General features: G+C 34.2%; 3 protein-coding genes across 3 annotated transcripts; all 3 read left to right on the forward strand.

The window, feature by feature from the left end:
• Positions 1–1,157: 1,157 nt before the first annotated feature.
• Positions 1,158–12,570, forward strand: zgc:92380 (uncharacterized protein LOC445086 homolog). The gene is made up of 8 exons (XM_051120094.1): positions 1,158–1,560; positions 3,043–3,125; positions 3,275–3,431; positions 5,223–5,387; positions 5,642–5,767; positions 6,959–7,197; positions 9,845–9,879; positions 11,894–12,570. The coding sequence occupies exons 1-8, from the start codon at positions 1,210–1,212 to the stop codon at positions 12,385–12,387; spliced, it is 1,650 nt and encodes a 549-aa protein (XP_050976051.1). The 5' UTR covers positions 1,158–1,209; the 3' UTR covers positions 12,388–12,570.
• Positions 12,571–16,993: 4,423 nt separating this feature from the next.
• On the forward strand, positions 16,994–18,780 carry LOC127170877 (nipped-B-like protein B). The gene is made up of 2 exons (XM_051119171.1): positions 16,994–17,080; positions 18,042–18,780. Exon 2 carries the CDS (start codon positions 18,175–18,177, stop codon positions 18,778–18,780), a length of 606 nt encoding a protein of 201 aa, XP_050975128.1. The 5' UTR covers positions 16,994–17,080; positions 18,042–18,174.
• A 4,103-nt stretch (positions 18,781–22,883) lies between these two features.
• On the forward strand, positions 22,884–23,868 carry LOC127171208 (trichohyalin). Its single transcript, XM_051119712.1, has 2 exons — positions 22,884–22,976; positions 23,164–23,868. Exon 2 carries the CDS (start codon positions 23,308–23,310, stop codon positions 23,797–23,799), a length of 492 nt encoding a protein of 163 aa, XP_050975669.1. The 5' UTR covers positions 22,884–22,976; positions 23,164–23,307; the 3' UTR covers positions 23,800–23,868.
• The last annotated feature ends 720 nt before the right edge of the window (positions 23,869–24,588 follow it).

Below are 24,588 nucleotides of genomic sequence, written 5' to 3' on the forward strand. Positions count from 1 at the left end.
AATTGCCCCAGTTAGCAGGTGTGTTCGTTTAGTTAAAGGCAATGAATCACAAAGACTCCGATGAAATTAAGCGAATAAACATCCGGCGCTAATATGATTAATAATAAAGCAATCATTTCATGTCCTTCAGGTCTGTGTTCTGAAGCCAAAAGTTTCCCATTGAAATCAGGTCCCAGTTCGTCATATAACTTACGCCATAAGATATTACTATTGGGGCATGTTGTCACAAAAGGTCAAAGTGTGTACAGTGAAGTGTATTTTTTCTGTACTGTAACAGTGGAAATATGGCAGCCTTTTTTAGACAATGTCATACACAAAGCTTTACATGTGCAAAATAATTAATAGATAATAGATTTTGATTTTAATTATAATAAGGCTGGTGTGACAACTTGCCCCATAAGCTATTGCTATTTGGGGCATGTTGTCACAAAAGTGTTCAGTGAAGTGTGTTCAGTCTTTTTCTGTACTGTAACAGTGGAGATATGGCAGGCTTTTTAGACAATGTCATACACAAAGCTTTACATGTGCAAAAACAATAGCACTACTGAAAAGTGTATGTAAATATGAAATATGATCAGGTGAGAAGTGAAATATGACCTGAACGTATTAACAGTTCTTGTCTGCTTCTTGTAGCTTTCAAATGGCATTTTAAAACATGAAATGTATTGTTTTACATTTTGATAAAAATATTAAAAAATCCCAGTGTGACAACTTACCCCATAAGTTATTACTATTGGGGCATGTTGTCACAAAGGGAATTTAGCAAAATCCACTTTCTTTCTTTTAATAATAGGGTGAAATATGACCTATACATGTTTTTGACAGGATCTGTGAGATAAACAGTATACATAAAATAGACAAAACACAACTTGTACATGCATGTGGCAACATGCAACACATACAGATCATGTGATATGAAATAATTTTTCCAGGCTTTCAAATGCTTTTAAAGTCAACCCTACACTACATTTTCAGCAGTGTAGTTTGACAGTACATCCTTGTTTATTGTCTGTGGGAATTTGCAAACAAATGAGATCCGTGCAGGTGTAGACTTACATCCCACTGACCAATCACTGTAGAGAGCTGAACACACCAGACAGAGCTGAGTCTATATATAGCTGCTCCCAAACCCCCCTCACATTACCTGCTGCAGGTAAAACAACAGACCGTGTCTCGCAAGCACGTTCAAAGGCACCTCTAATCCGCACCATGTCGTTCAGGAGCCCTTCCAGGAGTTTCTCCAGCTCAAGTCTGTCTGGCAGCATGGGGTCAAGGGGCAGTTTGTTTGGGGGCATTTCCTCAGCCGCCATAGGGAATCTGGCAAACACACTGCGTCCGATCGTGCAGATCAACAGCAGCACTCTTCCCCCCGTTGATGATAAAGAGACCATGAAGGGTCTGAATGATCGTCTGGCAGGGTATCTGTCAAAAGTGCGACTCCTGGAGGAGTCCAACAATAAACTGGAGGAGCAAATCAAAGAAGCTCTGATGAGGAAAGGAGCTGAGAGCGGCAGAGACTGGAGCGCCTACGAAAAGATAATTGCTGATCTGAGAAACCAGGTGAGCAAATAAAAGGTTTTCTTAAGTATTCATGCATGTTTTTTTATCATAAAGCACATAACCAAATGTTTGGACACACCTACGTATTCTTTACGAGACTGTTTTCCTTATTTTAGAATAATAGTAAATCATTAAATAGCACAAATAAAAGTATGGGAATTATATAGTGACCAAATATGTTCTTCTATTTGAGCTTCTGCAAAGTCTCCGCCCTGTAAAATCCAGCTTCAACTCCATGAGTTGGACTCATGGAGTGTTGCTGATGCTTTTTCTTCACTATCTATTATTTTATTAAAAATAAAAATGAAATTTAAATGTAATTGGTTATGCATTTGGATTAAGCTTGTAAAGACAGATGTTCAAGAACAACTTGCTAAAAAAAGGTGCAACTACCTTTAAAATTTTAATGGTTTAAATATATTAAACTTAATGTACAACTGATTCAATAAATAAAAAACAATTCAATATCTATTTTTCATAATGCATCTTTATTTAACCAAATAAAAAGATGCAAAATTGAGAGTGGGTGCATTTAAAAAGCCAGAGGGTTACAAAAATATTACTAATAACTGAACTGGTCTGTTATATTAAATTATATTATATTAAACTTCTTTAAAAAAAAAAAAAAAAAAAAAAGAGGAACCAAAATTTGGAAACATGTCAAAACTATCAAAATGCACATAATTAAAATTCAAAATTTCACCTAAATAAAAAATTAAAAAACCTTCAATATTTATTTTTCATAATTCATTTTTATTTAACTAAGTAAAAAGATGCATTTTGCATTAATAATAATAATGTTCCAAATACAATTAATAAACAATCTCTTTCTTTAAAATTTTACATAAAAAACACAGGAACCAAACTTTGAAAATGTGTCAAATCTATTAAATCGCAAATAATAGAGGTATAACCATTTGAAAAACAAAAAACTACATATAGATGGATAAATAGATTTTATTAATTTATTTGTTTTTTTAGATTTTTAAAATTCGTTTTTTAAAGAGGTATAACCATTTAAAAAAGTTTATTCCTTTTGCATTATTTATTTATTTTATTATAAGTAATTAACAAAAAGCAAAAAAAAGAAGGCCTCCAACACTAGCTTGCTTTTTCTTTTTCTATTCTATGTTTTCTTTTTATTTATTATATAATTGAAAAATAAAAGCTATGTGTACTGCGTTACTGAGCTAACTGAGACTTGTCATAGCACTTGCATGTTCTTGCTCTTTTGTTGATTTTGATTGCTTCCATTGTCCTCTGTCGTAAGTCGCTTGGTATAAAAGCGTCTGCTAAATGTCTAAATGTAGATGTAAACCATTTCATTGTTTTATATGATTTAGTCTATATCCCTCTGTTGGTTATATGCATAAAGTTTAATGAGAATTAAAAAAAAATAATAATAAATCTTAAATGCTGTAATGAGAACCCTAAACGCAAGACAATGATATGAGTGTTTGTGTTTGTAAATCAACCCCTCAGCTCCAGGAAATGACTTTGGACAATGCCAGACTTTTCTTACAGATAGACAATGCCAGGCTGGCTGCTGATGATTTCAAAGTCAAGTGAGTTATTTATATATTCCATGATGAAATATTAAAAAACAAAAACTAAAAAAAAATCATATTGTGTAAAAAGCAGTCACAGAGTTGCAGTAGTTTGCTGTAAATATGACACACGCCCTGTGGTTTCTAATGTAAATGAACTCTGGCAGGTTTGAGTCAGAGCAGTCCATGCGGCAAGGGGTGGAGCAAGATCTGGCACGACTCCGCAAGATGCTGGATGACACTTACATGGGCCGAATGCAGCTGGAGAGCCAGATCGAGTCCATGAGAGAAGAGCTGGCGTTCCTGAAGAAGAGCCATGAGGAGGTACACGCCTTAAACACACCGTTCAACACTGATTAAACATTAACACATCAAACCTACAGAAAGGTACAGGTGGTTCATTTGATCTGTGTTTGTATGAGACTCATTGTTGAACCACAGACAGTCACAAGCAGCAACAGACTAGTTAATAGAGCGCAACAAAAGCAAACATCAGTCCCGGAAGTAAAATCTAATTAATTTTACTGTGTAGTTCTGTAGAAATCATTAATAAGTGTAATGTAACAATTTAATAATAATATTAATTTAATTTAATTGTAATAATTTAATGTTAATTTTGTAATATTAATATCATCACATATTAATATTACTTGAATTAAATAAATATTAAAATACTAAAAAAAATTGTTACAATAATTTAATACATTTGAATGAATATTTATAATATTCATATTAAATGATTTAAATTAATATAAACTATTTTAATTTTAAAATACTCATAATAATAATAATAATTAATATTAATTTACTAAATTAATATTGAAATGTATTTAATGAATATTAATTAAATTAAATTAAATTAATATTGAAATTATTTTAATATTAAAATACTTGACAATTATATAAATGATGATAATAACAGTAATCATAACAAACCATAAATACGTATTAATTTAATATTCATTATTAAATTTAATTAAATTAATATTCAAATGATTTTATATCTTATAAAAATACTGGGAAACTGCTAAAATATTTAAGTATTTTAATGCATTTAACTGAATGAATATTAATTTAATATTAATATTAGTTGAATTAAGTTAATATGAAACTATTTACATTTTATATACTCAGACATTATGAAAATTAATTTCATATTAATTAATAATAATTTAATATAATTGAGCTAAATGAATATTAAAATTGTCTAAATTTTAAAATACTTGGAAATTATTAAAATAGTTTAAAAATTTATGTAATTAATATTAATGTCATTAAAGATACTGAAATTATTTTATGATTAAAATACTGGACAATAAATACTGGATAATAAGCAATAATAATACATACTTATTATTTTAATTACATTTTTTATATTAATATTATTGAATTAAATTAATATTAAAGTTCTTGTTTATCTTATATTAAAATACCGGGAAATTGTTAAAATAATGTAATATTTTAATACATTTAATTAAACAAATATTGATTTAATACTAATTGAATTAAATTAATATGAAACTATTTTAATTGTAAAATACTCAGACATTATGAAAATAATTTTGTTAGTAATTAATATGAATTTAATATTAATTGATCTAAATGAATATTATAAATATCTTAATATTAAAAAAGAAATATTAATTTAATTAAAATTAATTAAACTAAATCAATAATGAAATTATTTTAATATTTAAAAAAAATGGAACTGATTTAACTGAGTTTACTGATTTAATATTAATATTAATTTAAAAAAATAATATTAAAATAATAAAAACAAATCAGACTAAACATATTAAATGTATTAATTATATCTAAATTAAATTTGATTTATTTATATAACTGAAATTTGTTACATATTTATATTATTGTATATTTTAAATATGGGGAACAAGTATGGGCAAAATACTTTCCAAACTAAAAAAAAAAAAAAAAAAAAGTGGGCGGTCACCATAAAATCATTTGAGCTACTGTCAACAGATCTTCCCACCCGACCTAGCTGGTTTTCTATGCTTTAGGGCAGGCATTAAACAAACTCAGCTCGCTGGTAGTTGGTTGCCAGATCCCGCTATTATAATCCATATAACTAAATTCATTTGTCAATTTATTTCACAGGATGTCGCCAGCCTGAAGAATCAGATCAGCGACTCTCAAGTCAATGTGCAAATGGAGGCTAAAAACAGTGCAGACCTAAATGAGACCATTAATAACATCCGCCTGCAGTACGAGCGAGCCGCGCAGAAGAGCCGCGAGGACACTGAAGCTTGGTATCAAAACAAAGTCAGTCAAATTTTGCATTCATTTGTTTCCTCCTTCTGTTCTTCCAAAATTGTTGTCGCTTTCCACCAATTCACTACACTTTGGTGTCCCATTACATTTAAGCACCATCCTTCCATTTGCTCTAACCCTATTTTGTACCCTATGGGAAAGTGGAAAGTGGCTTTTATTTAGAAGAGCTTTGTGCAAAATTATAAGGCGGCACTATATTGTCATGTGACCTGATTATCCTGTTCTCTTTGTTCCTCTCTATCCAGTTTGACAACATCACAGCTGAGGTGACTCAGAACACAGAAGCTCTGCAGGCAGGAAAGACAGAGCTCAATGAGCTGCGCAGGCAGAAACAATCTCTAGAAATTGACCTGCAGGCTCTGCACAACATGGTACAGTACACATATTACACAAATTATCCACTTGGCAAATCATTCAACTTTCTACACAGTCAGCACTCTCACCTGGCAGACATGTGCATTGTTTATATGATTATGAAATATGATTGCATAAAACGTTCAATGCTTGTCTCTGTGCATGCATGTCATCTTAATTTACACATTATTTTTGTGCACCCAAGCGTGTTTTTAAACCATGGGAAAACAGGAGCCCTTTTTATATGGTGGTTTGTCAAGATTTTTTTGTCAAGATAATTTCTGAAACACATTTCTGCAGAGAAATAATTACTGAAAGTCAAAATGTTTGGCACACCTACTAAAGAATAATAATAATAATAATAATAATAAAACATTTAAAAACATAATATAAATAATACAGTTCATAAAATATAAAAATAAATAATAAATAATATTAAATAAAAAAATACAATTTTATATTTGTCCATTTAATTTTAAGCATTTAGGCAGAGGTCTTTGTTTCAAAGGATTAAGATCATGGTGTCTTGATTTGATTGCCTGAAAAAATGTCACTGCATTAAAGGTTAAATCATGCCTGTCTCGATGCATGCATGTCATCTGAATGCACACATTATTCCTGTGCACCCAAGTGTTTTTAACTGTGAGAAATCAAGTTGTTTTTATATAGCGGCTTATCAATAATTTTTTTTTCAAGTCAAAAACATTAATAACTAAATAAATAAAATACATTTTTTATATATCTATTTTTATTTTTTTTTACTTCTTTTTTTTACTTTTTTGGCTTTTTTGGCAGAGAAATAATCTCAGAAAAAAAAAATCAAAAACACACCTGCTTATTCATTATTAAAACAATTTCCCACATTTTAAAATAATAGTACAGTCACCTGAAAGAACACAAATGCTTACAAAAATAATGAACATATAATACATAAAATAAAATAAAATACTGTCATTAATGATAAAGGGGTGAAATATTATTCTTAATTTTTGTATTAAATAAATTTTTTTTTTTTTTTTTAATGTTTTATGTGATTATTTTTTGCCAACAAAATTGTATTGAATATGTTGTGTATATTAAAGATGATTCTGCTAGCAAAAGCAAAAATAATTAAATAAAAATATAATAAAAATAATACAATTAATAATAATAATACAAATTCAGTCAAAAGTGCCCAAACTTTTCTTATTCTGCTTGGTGCTTTGCAGATTCGATCGCTCGAAGATTCACTACGTGAAACTGAGGCACGTTACGCTCACGACGTCAATGGGTACAACTCTCGAATCCTCCAGCTGGAGGGAGAGCTGGGACAGGTGCGAGCTCAGGTGGAGCGTCAGGCGGCCGAGTACGAGGCCTTGCTCAACCTCAAGACCAAGCTGGAGGCAGAGATTGCCACCTATCACCGCCTTCTGGAGGGTGTTGTTGACAACAAGGAGGACAAAAACAAGTAAGATGAAGGACAGATGAGTTTATGAACAGCAATTAAAAATAAATGGGAAAAATATTCCAGCTCAGTGCCACAATCATCTTTGACACTTAATCGCCTCAAGTCCTTAATGAGTTGAATAAGCTGGTATTTCTTTTAGACTGAAGCCAAATCACCTTATAAAGAATCAGATTAGCACTGGGCAACATATCAAAGATTCACAATATTATTTAATTATTTTTTAACTTGAAATAACATGCATGTTCTTGTTAACTTTGCGGTATAGCAAAAATGGCATTAGAGTTGGCTAGTTCAATTCATTTTCATGCATCAGTTCACACTGCCTGTTTTCAAGGAATAATTCAACCAAAAAAGATTTTGCTGAAAATCTATTCATTCTCAGGCCATCAAAGATGTAGATGAGTTTGCTTCTTGTTTGGAACTTTAGCATTACTTTATTTGCTCCCCAATGGATCCTCTGCAGTGAATGGGTGCCGTCAGAACAAGAGTCCAAACAGCTGATGAAAACATCACAATAATTCACAAGTAATCCACACCACTCCAGACTATCAATTAGCATCTTGTGAAGCATAAAGCTGCATGTTTGTAAGAAACAAAACCGTCATTAAGGTGTTTTTAACTTCAAACCGTTACTTCTGGCCAAAATACGAGTTCATAATCCATTGTAAAATGTCCGCTGAGTTGTCCTCTTACATCAAAACCCACTGATATATTTCTTTCGTACAGTTTTGGACTGTTTTTGCTTTTAAACAGTGCTTGACGTGCATATTTCTCTCCTGATACAGAAAAGAAAACTTTTTCACTGGAGAAAGCAATAATATAGATAGAAGACTCTGCATTTTAGCTGCAAGCAATGGTTTGTCTTAAAGGGGTCTTAAAGGGGTCATCGGATGCAAAGTTCACTTTTACATGTTGTTTGAACATTAATGTGTGTTGGCAGTGTATGTACAAATCTACCCTATAATGATAAAAATCCATGCAGTGGTTTTTCATTAATCTGTAAAAATAATATCGCCTTTTTCAAATCGAGCCATTCTCAGATGCCTGTTGGTATGGCGTCACACCCACAGAGGCCGCTCCCACGATAGTTGATTGACATGAGCATCTTACCTCAGACCTGTCAGCTGTAACAGGGCAACCTCCATTGTTTATATGCGTCGGAGCAGGGATGTAAGTTAGACAAGAATATCTCTGTTTGAGGTGTTGTGTTGCTGGATGTAATAATGAACATAGTGGTTGTCATTTTTACGGATTACGTGGATTATGTTTGTGAAGGGAAAGCGTGGCTAAACGCGGCTAAAGTAAACAGGCTCGTCACTCCACAAAGAGAAAAGAGGGGCGGGGCGAGCAGAGCTCATTAACATTAAAAGCAACCTCGACCAGAACAGCATAATTTTTGCAGAGCTGATTTTGGCTAGGTAAAAAGGTGTTATTTACACTACCATTGAGAAATTTTAACCAAAGCATGTTATAGACTTTTCATTAAGACCCTAAAGAATCACATCAACTTGTGGAAAATGGGCATCCGATGACCCCTATAATGATGGATTTGTTTCTTACAAACATGCAGATTTTTGCTTCAAAATATAACTGATGTTTTGACAATTACTTTTGGATTATTGCGATGTTTTTATCAGCTCTTTCGACTCTCATTTTGACGGCACCCATTCACTGCATAGGATCCAGTGGTGAGCAAATGAAGTCTAATGAAGTTAAATTTATCCAAATCTGTTCTTATAAAGAAACAAACTCATCTACATCTTGGATGGCCTGAGGGTGAGCAAATTTTAATTTTTGGAAGAGCTATTCCTTAAATCAAATTATTCAAACACTGATATTGAATATGTTGACACTTAATGTTTTTTTTTTTTTTCTAAAATCAGAGGTCTAATTTTCTCTAAAAAATGTTTTAGTAAAAGGGTAAATACTGTTGTTTTTTTTAAATTATGTTGGTGTAGTTCAGAACAAATACAGAAAGCATGTTTATACATGTTTGTTGCACCTTCATGTTGTTCCAAACTGTATGCATTTTTTTCTTCTGTGGGAAAAAAAAAAAAAAGTCATTTTGGAGAATGCTGGTAACCAAACATTTTCAATTCCCATTGACTTTTATTATATGTTTTGTTTATATAATGGAAGTAAATGGAAACCGAAACAGTTTGGTCATCAACATTCTGCCTTACATATCTATCTTTTGATGAATAAAGACATACAGGTTTGGAATGTAAATAATGACAGAATTGTCCTTTTTGGTGGGCTATCCCATTTTGAAATCTCTTTGGTCGCTGATTGCAATGTGCACATCATACAATCTAATCCTGTTTCCTTATAGCATTTTCCCCTGTGAGCTGCCCATGCAAATCTAGCGTGCACAAGCTTATCTTTCCATGGTGAAGTTACTCTATAGTAACAAGCACATGACACAAACTCTTTCCCTACAGGCTTGTGAGAAACAAGTCCCAGCAAGCATCTGTCCCCCCTGTTTACCACCTTATATGCAGAAAAGCGATTACTCATTGTGGGTTTTCAGTGAACGATTCTTAACTTCAATCCACCGCAGTCTTGAACATTTAGTTGCAACCTTTTCCTTTCCCATCAAGTACCTTTCTTTTTTGCCACTTTCTCATGTTTTTTCTTCCCTCCACAGAGAGGAATTTTCTTTAGAGCAGGCGTTATATGCAGGTGAGTGGCGTCGAAGTGTAGATTTTAGGCATCGTCAGTGTGAGTTAACAAACGCTTGCCTAACCCACATCAAGCTTGTCTTCATACTAATCATCACTCACTGCTCTACGGTCTAACAAAGAAGAGTAAACAGTGCTGCCTGAGCCCTCGCTGGTCAAATACACTCACATCACTCACACTGTTTGTTTCTCACTGCTAACCTCATGCAAATATGTTTGAAGATAATCATGCAATCATCTCACTGAAGAAACAAAAGGGTCATTCTACAAAACAGGTGCCATTTGTGTGGCTTTTTTTTAGCCACCTCTGTTTTCATTTTTGGCTCTATTAGCATGTTTGCATGAACAAAATACATATTTTGACTTTAGTCTGTATATATATATATAACAGTGAACAAATATATATATATATATATATTATTTGTTCGTTGGGATAAGTAAGACTTGCAATGTTTTTTAAAGAAGTCTCTTATGCTGATGAAGGCTGCATGTATTTGATCAAAACAGAACAGAAAAAAAAACAGTAATATTGCAAAATGTTATTACAATATAAAATAATGGTTTTGATTTTAATATACTTTAAAATATCATTTATTCCTGTGATGCAAAGCTGAATTTTCATCAGCTGTTACTCCAGTCTTAAGTGTCACATGATCCTTCAGAAATCATTCTAATATGTTGATTTATTATTAATGTTGAAAACAGTTGTGCTGCTTAGTATTTTAATATTTTTAAATATTTTTTTCAGTATTCTTTGATTAATAAAAGTTTAAAAAGAACAGCAAAATACACTTCTGTTCAAAAGTTTGGGGTCAGTACATTTTTATTCTTTCTTTTTGAAAGAAATTAATGTTTTTATTCACCAAGGATGTGTTAAATTAATAAAAAAAAAGTGATAGCATAGATTTACAGTGTTAGAAAAGATTTAGATTTTGAATAAATGCTGATACTTTAATTCATCAAAGAATCCTGAAAAAATATATACATTTGGCAGCACAACTGTTTCCAACATTGATCATTCCAATAATAAATCAGCAAATTAGAATGATATCTGAAGGATCATGTGACACTTAAGACTGGAGTAATGGTGTTGAAAATTCAGCTTTGCATCACAGAAATTAATTAAATTTTAAAGTAGAATAAAATAAAAATCATTATTTTATATTATAAGTTGTGGGTCAGCAAGATGTTTTTGAAAGAAGTATTTTCTGGTTACCAGACTCACATGTATTTGATCAAAAAATTAAAGAATACATATTTCTAGAATATAATTATCAGTGTTAAAAAAATTCTATCTTTGTGGAAACTTATACACATTTCTTTTTTAGTATTCTCTGATGAACAGTAAGTTTAAAAAAGAAACAGAATTTAACTGAAATAGAAATAATTTTTTTGATCAATTTATGCATCCTTTCTGAATAAAAATATTAATTTCTTACAAAAATAAAAAATAAACCTTTGACAAACTTTTGAACAGATGTGTTTATAAATTTACATTTGAGTCGACTCATGCATATGTTTTAAACCATTTAAAAATAATTATAATTTTAAGAAATATGACTTAAGTAAAATGAACTAATGAAAAGTGTATATTTTTACAAATATTAACATTAAATTCTCAAAGAAGCACCTTTTAGCTTCATGGCCTTATAATGCCAATTGTCAAATAAAGTAAAACGTCACCCTGTTACTGTTCTGGAGACATCATTATATCTAAAATTTGTTTATTTAGCTTGAAATGGTGAAATGCAATGTGTTAAATTTTAAACCCATTATTTGCCTGATAGAATTTTTTTAAATAATCTCCTCAAACTGCAACAGGCGCCTGATTCATAGAATGACCCTTGTAATGTTTACTAGCCTATTAAATGTTGCTTTCTCAACTATGTGCATCATGATTAACCTTAATGATTCATTTTGCTTGTAAGTGCTTTTTTTTTTTTTTTGTATACTACATTAATGTCTTAATGACTTACTACTGAAAGACTGACCTTCAGCCTTTGTTCTTTCTCCAGCTCCTCCTCCTCCTTCCGTCGTTCCTAAGAAACCCATCATCATCACACAAGAAATAGTGGACGGAGAAGTGGTCTCTCAGAGTGAACTTGAGCAAAATCCTACTAATCATAATGACCTGGAAGTTTCTGGGGAGGAAGAGGAGTTGACAGAACAACTGGAAGCAGTGGTGGAAGAGGTGAAAGCAGAGGAAGAGAAAGTAGCACAACAACTAGAGCTAGCGGTGGAAGAGGTGAAAGCAGAACAACTGGAGTTAGAGGTGGAAAATGTGAAAGCAGAGGAGGAGGAAGTAGCAGAACAACTAGAGCTAGCGGTGGAAGAGGTGAAAGCAGAACAACTGGAGGTAGAGGTGGAAAACGCGAAAGCAGAGGAAGAGGAAATAGCAGAACAACTGGAGTTAGGGGTGGAAAACGCGAAAGCAGAGGAAAAGTTAACAAAACAACTGCTGTTAGCAGAGGAAGATGAGTTCGTGGAAGACAGAGAAGTCACCTGCTGAACACAATGAGGAGATGTTGTGAAGAAAAAGTGACTTTTTACTGCTACGTCTCATTCTAATCTTCCAGCCCCAGTGATTCTTCTTCTCTGTCTTTGTTTGCTTCTTCCTGCTCAGTTTTTCTTTGTGATGACCATGACTGTTTTATCATTCTCCTATGCCACAATAAAACAAGTGTGAGTTTCATTTTCTGGTCAGTGTTGTTATTTTACAATGTAAATTTGGGGTCAGTAAGAACTTGTTTTTAAGTAAGCAATAAGGTACGAGAGGCCGTGCTGTATTGTGAATAAGTCACGGCTTAAGTACCTTATTCCTTTTACAAAACGGTTATCACATAATAAAAATATTAAAACCAAAAATGCATGTATTAACACGTTACCTTTTTGTCATTCCACTAAAAAATAGTTCCTCACAGCAACGGTAAATGTCAAGAGAATGTTCCGATGTTAAAATTTCTCATCTTCTAGCTCAAACAGAGTGTTTTTTCAAGACGTGCCATCAGTCGGCCATATTGGTGACACTGAACGTATGCCACTGAACCAGACAAAACTTGCGTATTTTGCTGATTATTGCTGCTGAAAGTGTTTAATTATTGTCATGTTTTGGGCTGTACTAATCAGTCGGGCCGGGTAAAACAATTGGAGTACTATAGACTGCCAAAAGTTATAACAAATCAAGGAGAAGAGTGCAAAAAAAAAAAAACTGTCTGAGGAACAAAAGGCATTTATGGTTGGCCAAACTGAACCAGGATTTCCAGCACAAGAATCTTGAAAACATTCGTGTTTGTTCTTAGCATTTCCAGTCAGGTAGGTCAAATATTAGCCCAATATTTTAATTACTGCTTGTAAGTATCTTTAGGGATGTCATAATTCTCAATATAATATTGAACCGCTCGGTACGACATCCATGGTTCAATACGCGCTTGTGAATTGTGGTTTTTCAGTTTTGCATTTAACTAACTTCCTTGTTCTATTTCTCTCGGAATTTGCTATATGTGTGCCCGCGATTTCATGTGCTGAAATGAGGAAACGCTTCCCCGGATATATTTGAAAAAGCAACACATGCAGAGCATCTTCCATTCTAATGACATGCAATGATGAGCCTTTCTAAACCTGCTGTCCAACAAAAGTTATAAAAACAAAAGTTATAAAAACATTATAACTTGTTTTTAATTCATAACATCAGTCGAGTGTTTGAAATAACTTCCTTAAGTGATCTGATGTGGATTTTTAATAACAATAACAATAAATTCTACACTCAAATTCTATGTATGTCGATTAGCAATGGCTTATGAAAATACACAAGATGGCTTGAAGAACACAGATAAACCATATATTATTCCAGACAAGTGTTTATTGTTCTTACATTTCATCATTCAAAACGTTTAAGTTTATATCTTGTTTTTATTCAGTTACATCATTATGCCTTTATCCATATTAGAGAAGCTGGAACGGAACATCATCAGTGATACTTCTTTGACGCATATGTGGATTTTCTGCGTGATGGCGCCCTCTGGCGTCTAGTATGAATAAAAAACCCATTCTATTTTGTGTAAAAATCTAAAAAATAATCCCTCTTTCAAAAGAAAAATGAAGCAGACATATACTAAACCACGCTTTTTTCCAGTGTACAGAGGTTTATTTTGTTAATTTGTTGCAAAAAAAAAAAAAACACTGAAGTGGCAAGATAGAACCAAACCGAACCGAAAACCATGGTTAAAAACTATTGAAACGTGGACTAACTGTATCGTTGCATTTATTTTTCTAGCACCATACGGTTGAAGTCAAAAGTTTACATATACCTTGCAGAATATGCAGTGTTAATTTTTTTACCACAATAAGAGGATCATACAAAATGCATGTTATTTTTTATTTAGTGATGACCTGAATACTGTTTTACATATGTAGTCCACAAGAGAAAATATCAGTTGAATTTATAAAAATAACCCTCTTCAAAAGTTTACATACACTTAATTCTTTATACTGTGTTGTTACCTGAATGATCCACAGCTGTGTTTTTTGTTTAGTGATAGTTGTCCATGAGTCTCTTGTTTGTCCTGAACAGTTAAACTGCCTGCTTGTTCTTCAGAAAAATCATTCAGGTCCCACAAATTCTTAGGTTTTTCAGCATCTTATGTATGTCAACACTTTCCAACAATGACTGCATGATTTTGAGATCCATCTTTTCACACTGACGACAACTGAGAGACTCATATGCAACTATTACAGAAGGTTCAAAATGTGCACATTTTTCCTATTTTGCCTAAATATCATATATTTTTTTCAATTAGTACCCTGATCTTTAAATTCAAAGAGTTTTCACACCCCGGCTCTTAATGCATCGTGTTTCCTTCTGAAGCTTCAGTGATTCATTGGAACCTTCTGTAATAGTTGCATATCAGTCCCTCAGTTGTCCTCAGTGTGAAAAGATCAGAGCATATTAGATTTCTGAAGGAAATGTGTCACATTGAAGACTAGAGGGATGATCCTGAAAATGCAGCTTTGCCTTAAAGGAATAAATTACATTTTAAAATACATTAAAATAAACAGTTATTTTGAATTGTAATGATATTTCACAATATTACTGTTTTTAATGTATTTTTGATTAAATAAATGCAGTCTTGGTGGGCATAAGAGACCATTTTCAAAAACATTCAAATAATGCTTCTGTTTTGTTTGGTGTAGTTTAGAACAAACACAAAAAGCATGTTTCTGCATGTTTGTTGCACCATCTTGCCATCTTGTCGTTCCAAAGCTGTATGCATTTCTTTCTTCTACATATTCATACATTTTTTTTTTGTTGTTGGTAACCAAACATTTTCGGTTACCACTGACTTACATTGTACTTTTTGTGCATAATGGAAGTCAGCAGGAAGGGCAATTACCAACATTCTTCAAAATATCTTCATTTATGTTCCACAGAACAAAGTCATACAGTTTTGGAATGTAACTAATGACAGAACTGTAATTTTTGGTGGGCTATCCCATTTTGAAATATCTTTAGTCACTGATTGCAATGTGCACATCACACAGTATTGCAATACCCATGCAAATCTAGTGTGCACAAACTCATCTTTCCATGATGAAGTCACTCTTCAGTAACAAGCACACGAGACAAACTCTTTCCCTACAGGCTTGAGAGAAACAAGTCAAGCATCTGTCCTTAACTTCAGTCCACCCCAGTCCTGAATATTTAGTTGCATCCTTTCCCATCAAGTACCTCCCTTTGTGCCACTCCCTTTGTGCCACTCTCTCATGTTTCGTCTTCCCTCCATAGAGAGGAATTTTCTTGTATGTGCTATATGCAGGTGAGTGCCATGACGTGTAGATTTTAGGCATGGTCAGTGTGAGTTAACAAACACACATCAAGCTTGTCTTTATACTAATCATCACTCACTGCTCTACGGTCTAACAAGGATGAGTAAACAGTGCTGCCTGAGCCCTCGCTGGCCAAATAAACTCACATCACTCACACTGTTAATGTTTCTAAACTGCTAACTTCATGCAAATATGTTTGAAGACAATCATATGCATCAATGTTGATGATTTGCTTGCTTGTAAGAAAAAAATGTCTCATTTCTTTTTGTATGCTACATAAGTGCAGACATCTCTCCCTGGCAAAACCCCTTTCCAGGAAATGGCCTCAGAGAACAAACACCCATTTGTTCACTGATTAGCTAGTATATGTGAGCCGAAAGTTAAACTACTGCGGTGTCTCACGAAATAATAATATGGAAGACGCACTGATAATACAAGGAAAACACGAATGTTGTGTTTACATATTTATCTTGTGCAATCGAACCATACATTGTTTATGATGTTGATATGTTTAAGATTGGTTAACCTTTCTCCGTCATGTTGATTTATGCATAACGTATCAGAAGCAAGCTATTTAAATGTCTGTAATGTATATTTAGAAGATGCAAACTGATGCTTATTTTGTTCAGTTTATTTCAGAAAGACCACATTTAACACTTTATGGCCATAAGCTGTACAATATCCAATCCAATTGGATCAATGTTGTGCCATCTGCTGTGAACATTAAATTCTTAAGATAAAGAGTTGAACAGTGACCATTTGTTATTGGATCAACATGGTGCTGCCTTCATGTGCTATCAGAAATTTCCTGTTTCCCACTTATTAAGTTGTGATTACAAGCTTTGGCCGGTTGCTTAAACTGTTTAGACTAGTCTAAAAAGTTAGACATCTAACTTTTTTCTGCAAGACTGGTCATAACATTTAAAGTCAGTTACATAGATTGTCAGTTACATAGATTGATCTCAATTGAATCTAAAATGTAAGACCAATGTGATTACGGCTTGGTTAACTGCTAGTTAGTCAAACTACTTCTTAAGACACTGTCTTAATGTGGTGACTATGTTTATGAAACTGGCTACTTGTTGCATTCAAGTGCTTTGTTGTCAGAAAGAATAAAATGTATTACCCACCTTTTTCTTCCTGTAAAAATTGCTGCTTGACATTGCAAATTGTCCTACTGTATTATTTTAATGTATATTCTTAATTATGAGCATACTGATTTGTAGTGCAAACAGTATTACCCCGGTTACTGCATGTTGTTCTTCTTCTTGTTATTTCCCTATAGCGGCTAATGAACCCGAAGTATCACCCATAGGCTTACTTAAGAAAAAGGTGGATAGCATGGTCAGTCTGAACACTGGATTCTGATTGGCTGGCAGGTATGCATTAAAACTGTTGCACAGGTAGTTTCAAGTCAGTTTAATGCACTGCTTTAATTGATCCACACATACACAGAGAGAAAGAGAGAGAGAGAAAGAGAGGTCAGATATCACAAATCACACTGCACACACACAAAGAAACTTCTTGTAAGCATTTCCCGTGACTTTTATTAATAGCCTACAGTTTTAATAAAGTCTGCATCAAAAGTTTACATACACCTTGCAGAATATGGAAAATGGTAATTATTTTATTAAAATGCATGTTATTTTTTCTTTAGTACTGACCTGAATAAGATATTTCACATAAAACACTTTTACATACTGTATAGTCAAGAGAAAATAATTTATAAAAATGGCCCGATTCAAAATACGCTTGATTCTTTATACTGTGTTGCTAACTGAAATAAGAAAAATGTACACATCTTCATTCTGTTCAAAAGTTTACACCCCTGGCTCTTAATGCCTCGTTTTTTTCTTCTAGAGTATCAGTGAGTGTATGAACCATCTGTAATAGTTGCATATGAATCCCTCGGTTGTCCTTAGTGTCCGACTCTCTAACCATTAGGCCATGATTGCCCCCTAGAAAGCTGCTATCAAAATGCAGGAGACTCCTGGACATTCCGGGAGAGGTGCAAATGTCTGAAAATGTCTTAAAGGAGAAGTCCACTTCCAGAACAACAATTTACAGATAATGTACCCACCCCCTTTTCATCCAAGATGTTCATGTCTTCCTTTCTTCAGTCGTAAAGAAATTATGTTTTTGAGGAAAACATTTCAGGATTTTTATATATAATGGACTGCTATGGTGCCCCGAGTTTGAACTCCCAAAATGCAGTTTAAATGAACATCTTGGATGACAAGGGGGTGAGTACATTATCTGTAAATTGTTGTTCTGGAAGTGGACTTCTCTTTTTAATGAATTACTAAAGACTGACTCTAACCTCCAGCTTTCTGTCTCCAGCTCTTTCGCTTAAGAAAGCCATCATCATCAGCAAGAAATAGTGGACGCCAACGTGGTCTCTTTGAGTGAACTTGAGCAAAATCCTTATCACAAAGACCACGTTTTTGAAGAGGAAGAGGAATTGACAGAACAAATGGAGTCAGCGATGGAAAAGGTGAAAGATGAGCAAGAGGAGTGGGGAAAACAACTAGAGTTAGACATGGAAAAGCTGAAAGATGAAGAAGAGGAGTTGGCAGAACAACTGGGGTTAGACTTTGAGTTAGCGATGGAAAAGGCAAAAGATGAGCAAGAGGAGTGGGGAAAACAACTAGAGTTAGACATGGAAAAGCTGAAAGATGAAGAAGAGGAGTTGGCAGAACGAATGGGGTTAGCCTTGGAGTTAGCGATGGAAAAGGCGAAAGATGAGCAAGAGGAATGGGGAAAACAACTAGAGTTAGACATGGAAAAGCTAAAAGATGAAGAAGAGGAGTTGGCAGAACAACTGGGGTTAGACTTTGAGTTAGCGATGGAAAAGGCAAAAGATGAGCAAGAGGAGTGGGGAAAACAACTGGAGTTAGACATGGAAAAGCTGAAAGATAAAGAAGAGGACTTGGCAAAACGAATGGGGTTAGCCTTGGAGCTAGCGATGGAAAAGGCGAAAGATGAGCAAGAGGAGTGGGGAAAACAACTAGAGTTAGACATGGAAAAGCTGAAAGATAAAGAAGAGGAGTTGGCAGAACGAACGGGGTTAGCCTTGTAGATTGTGATGAAAAAGGCAAAAGATAAGCAAGAGGAGTGGGGAAAACAACTAGAGTTAGAGATGGACAAGCTAAAAGATGAAGAAGAGGAGTTGGCAGAACAACTGGGGTTAGACTTTGAGTTAGCGATGGAAAAGGCAAAAGATGAGCAAGAGGAGTGGGGAAAACAACTGGAGTTAGACATGGAAAAGCTGAAAGATAAAGAAGAGGAGTTGGCAGAACAACTGGGGTTAGACTTGTAGATTGTGATGAAAAAGGCGAAAGATAAGCAAGAGGAGTGGGGAAAACAACTAGAGTTAGAGATGGACAAGGTGAAAGATAAGCAAAAAACGTTGGCAGAACAACTAGAGATAGGGGTGGAAAAGTGGAAAGAAGAGCAAGAGAAGTTTGCAGAACAAATAAAGTTAGCTGTGGAAAAGGCGAAAGATGAGCAAGAAGAGTTGGCAGAACAACACGAGATAGCATTTGATAAGTGGAAAAAAGCACAAGTGGTGTTGGTAGAACAGCTGGTGTTAGTGGTGAAAAGGGCATTAGCAAAATAAGAGGAGTTAGCAAACCCACCAGTGTAGAGGAAGATGAGTTAGTGTAGTAAAGAGTCACCTGCTGAACATGATGAGGCTTCTTAAGATGATTTGAAGGAGAACGAGTGACTTTCTATTGCTACAGCTCATCCTAATCTTACAGCATTGGTGGTTCTTCATCTCTCTTTCTTTTTTCTTATTGCTCAATTTTTCCTTTGTGATGACCATGACTATTTTATCAATCTCCTGTGCCACAAACATGTATAAGCTTCATTTTCCACTAAGTGTTATTTTATAATGTATGTTACTGATTAAACGTTGAGTCAGTTAGAATGTTTGTTTTTGAAAGTAAAAATACATTCAGCAAGGATGGACAAAAAGTGACAGCAGGACATTTATAATAATACAAAAGATTTCTATGTCAAATAAATGCTTTTTAACTTTCTATTAATCAAATCAGCATATTAGAATGATTTCTGATGGATCATGTGACACTAAAGACTGAAGCAATGATGCTGAATTTTTTTTGCATTAACAAATCAATATATTCACATAGAAAAGAGTTATTTTGAATTGTAATAGGATTTCACAATGTTACTGTTTTTGCTGTATTTTTGATGCAAAATTCGAAAAAATGTATATATATGTGTATTCTACTGACCACAAACATTTGCATTTGTACAGTGATTTTACCCCAAATAACAGACAAAGAATTTCTTGTATAAAAGACGGGTTAATTTATGACCATTTTATGATGTCCAATATTGATACTGAAAACAAAGAAGGCAAAAGACATGACTAATGCATGACTAATGTTAATAAATCACTATGCAATGAAACATAAGAACGTAAAAAACAAAAGCTGCATTTGTTCATAACACTAACAAAGATTATAAAATACTGCAACAATTAACTGTTTAATGCATTAACAAATGTCACATAATCTGAAAAAAAAAAAAAAAATTATACAGCTTTTTTTTTAAGCTGTATAAATAAACATTAACCAATGTAATGTTAACATAATAAATGCTGTAAAAGTGGTTGCTCATTGTCGGTTTAAAATACCAAATGCATTAACTGGTAACAAATGAAAACTTCCTGAATAGTGTTACCTGGAAACCTTTAAAGTCTGATGACACAGAAGCACTTCACATTCCAATCATTGTGAATTCTTTGACGAAGGAGGTCATTTTTACTCTTCAAATATTAACTTATTGAGGAAAACAACTAGTTTCTAAATTTGTACATACTAAATTACAACCAAGAGGTGTTTGTTTTGTACTTCATAAACTCAATGGTCAACAGTGACTAATAGCTTGGTTATGGAAAAATACAATAAAATAAAATAACAAATAAAATTTAAAACAAAGTTTTGATAAATAGAAAGTTCAGAAGAACAGCATTTATCTGAAATAAAAATATTTTGTAACATTAGAAATATAATTATCATTACTTTTGAACAATTTAAAGCATCGTTGCTAAATAAAATTTTAATTTCTTTAATTCCCCACCCCCAAGCTCTATCATGGCAATGGGCAGGTGTTTCTCTTCATCAGTCCAAAACAAGTTAAGTTAAGTGTATCCATCCATAATAGAAAGTGCTCTACATGGCTCCGGGGGTAAATAAAGGCCTCATGTAGCAAATCGATGCATTTTTGTAAGAAAAATATCCATATCTAAGACGTAATAATCACTTTATCTTACGCTGCATTCCAGACAACTTGGATGTGGGATATTTCCCACCACAAACCTGGAAGTAACGTCTGGATTTAGCAACAGAAAAATGGGTTTGGTAATTTAGTGATTTAGTAGCATTAAAACATTACTAGTATCTGTTAACATTAAAAGAGCGCCGTTCGATAAATTATTTCCGGGTTGAAGTGGGAAATATTCTAAATCCTAGTTGTCAGGAATGCAGCATGTTTGTTTACAGGAGCAAAGGAAGCAAAGTTTCCTTGCTTTAGCAAAGGAAAAACAGTCTTCTCTTGGTTTATATTCAAAACCTCGTTTTGAACTTCTAATTCGTGACTGTGCTTTGTTTAGCTCTCTTTAACGCACCATAACTCCAACTGCATTCATCTGAAAGAAGGAAGTCATATACATCTAGGAGTAAACAATGGGCTAATTTTCATTTTTGGATTCTCAAATTTAAATTCTTTACAGCTTCATGACCTTATTTTCAAATTAAACTTAAATTTCACCCTGTTACTGTTCTGAAGATATAACCATATCTCATAATATGTATTATAATATAATATTGTTAACCCTCTATGTTGCCTCCAGGCAACACAGCCTATTTTTGTTTTTTGTTTTTTAAATAAAATGAGCCACCCATTTAATGAATCAATGCTATCTTAGTAAAGAAGAAGTCAAATACTAACAAATGAAATTGCAAAAAAGTGGACACATGACCCATAGGGGTCTATTTTGCTCCCTCTTTCAGGACATGTGCACGTCACATGACTCCATATTTTGTCCAGAGAAAGGTGCAGTTTTTATCAATTTTAATGCATATAATTGCCAACAAAAAATCTGAATCACCTTCACTGATTAGTAAAGAAGTATTTTCAAACACTTTTCATAATATATCATCAAATATATCATAGGAATTTACAAAAAACTGCATGTTGCCTCAAGGCAACATTGTACCGTAATGGAATCACATATGGCCATACCAGGCATATAGCATAGCATACATGTATATGATATTTGTAAGAAAAAAGTTAGAATTATCTAAATGCATTTGAATTTTTGCATGATATTGTAATGCATTTATAAGAATTGTAATTCATATACAATATCTGCACATATTCCGTTGAGAGGAAGTGCTTTCTCAGCTTTCACAAGCAGTGAGGAGTCATTAGTGAGGAAGGAGATTTGACATGCATGTGCTTGTGTGTGTATGTGCATGCTTGTAAGGAAAAGTTATATATTAGCATAAGGTTATGATAATTTTTTTTTGTTTGTTTACTTTGAAACAACACTAATTATAATGTTTTGATATGATAACAGATATGATAGTTTGGTTATACTTGTGATCCGCGATGGTACAGTGTTGCCTGAAAGCAACATGTGGGTATGAAATCTTACTTTTTGTTAAATATGAGATGTGCAAAACATCAAAAATGTTTTAAATCTATTTGTTCAAATGTTTGATTAAAGAAACTGGTGTTTTAAATAAATTGATTAATTTTTTTCTGCATGAAAATATCAAATGTTTAATTTTATCCATTGTGGTACAATGTTGCCCTGAGGCAACAAACTTTTAAAAAATAAATAAATAAATAAATTATAAAAATGTTTATTGATATTGTTATAGTGTCCAATTTTAAGCAGGAAAAACATCACAAATAATTTTTTCCTCATTGATATCATAGGGCGTACCGTAGAGGGTTAATTTAGCTTGAGATGGTGCGATGCAATATGTTGAAATTTAAAGACATAATTAAAAAAAAATCTTCTTCAAAATTACTTTCTCAAAATGCAATAGGCATCTGATTCGAAACATAGAATGACCCAACCCATTTCCAGGAAAGGGCCCCAAAGAACAAACGCCCGTTATTCGTGAATCGAAAGTGAAAGTGATGTAGTGTAATCTCACGAAATAATAGGAAACCGACTGCAAGCAGTCCTGGGAGATGCTTTGATAATACCAGGAAAACGCATTATAATAACAGGTAAAACAACAAAAATGTTTAGATAATTATTATACCAGATAAAAATGTATTGCATGATCAACTGTTATCGGATCAACATCTTGCAGGTGTCTTGTTAGATTTAAGGTTGCGTCATTGAGATCAATATGCGGGAGATGTATGTTAATGTATTAAATAATGACTCTAACCTTCAGCTTTCTGTCCACAGGTACTTCACATTCCGTCGGACTCGAAAAAAGCCATCATCACGCAAGAAATAATAGACGGAGAAGTGGTCTCTCAGAGCGAACTTGAACAAAATCCTGCTTCACACAACAACGGCATTTTCGGGGAGGAAGAGCTGACAGAACAAATGGAGTCCGCGATTGAAAAGGCAAAAGAAGAGCAAGAGAAGTGGGGAGAACAAGTGGAGTTAGCACTGGAAAAGTGGAGAGATGAGCAACTGGAGTGGGGAGAACAACAGGACTTAGAGTTGGAAAAGTGGAGAGATGAGCAACTGGAGCGGCAACTGGAGCAGGGAAAACAACAGGAGTTAGCATTGGAAAAGTGGAGAGATGCACAACTGGAGTGGGGAGAACAACAGGACTTAGAGTTGGAAAAGTGGAGAGATGAGCAACTGGAGCGGCAACTGGAGCAGGGAGAACAACAGGAGTTAGCATTGGAAAAGTGGAGAGATGAGCAACTGGAGCAGGGAGAACAACAGGACTTAGAGTTGGAAAAGTGGAGAGATGAGCAACTGGAGCAGGGAGAACAACAGGACTTAGAGTTGGAAAAGTGGAGAGATGAGCAACTGCAACTGGGAGGGAGAACAACAGGAGTTAGCATTGGAAAAGTGGAGAGATGAGCAACTGGAGCAGGGAGAACAACAGGACTTAGAGTTGGAAAAGTGGAGAGATGAGCAACTGGAGCAGGGAGAACAGGAACATTGGAAAAGTGGAGAGATGCACAACTGGAGTGGGGAGAACAACAGGACTTAGAGTTGGAAAAAAGTGAGCAACTGGAGATGAGCAACTGATGAGCAACTGGAGGGAGAACAACAGGACTTAGAGTTGGAAAAGTGGAGAGATGAGCAACTGGAGCAGGGAGAACAACAGGAGTTGGCATTGGAAAAGTGGAGAGATGCACAACTGGAGCAGGGAGAACAACAGGACTTAGCGCTGGAAAAGTGGAGAGATGAGCAACTGGAGCAGGGAGCAACTGGAGCAACTGGAGGGAGAACAACAGGAGTTGGCATTGGAAAAGTGGAGAGATGCACAACTGGAGCAGGGAGAACAACAGGACTTAGCGCTGGAAAAGTGGAGAGATGAGCAACTAGTGCGACAACTGGAGTGGGGAGAACAACAGGAGTTAGCATTGGAAAAGTGGAGAGATGCACAACTGGAGTGGGGAGAACAACAGGAGTTAGCATTGGAAGAGTGGAGAGATGCACAACTGGAGTGGGGAGAACAACAGGAGTTAGCATTGGAAAAGTGGAGAGATGAGCAACTGGAGTGGGGAGAACAACAGGAGTTAGCCTTGGAAAAGTGGAGAGATGAGCAACTGGAGCGGGCAGAACAACAGGAGTTAGCGTTGGAAAAGTGGAGAGATGAGCAAGAGGAGTTGGCAGAACAACTGGATTTAGTGATGGAAAAGG

Source organism: Labeo rohita, chromosome 9 (assembly GCF_022985175.1).
Source record: "Labeo rohita strain BAU-BD-2019 chromosome 9, IGBB_LRoh.1.0, whole genome shotgun sequence".
Classification (NCBI taxonomy): Eukaryota; Metazoa; Chordata; class Actinopteri; order Cypriniformes; family Cyprinidae; genus Labeo; species Labeo rohita.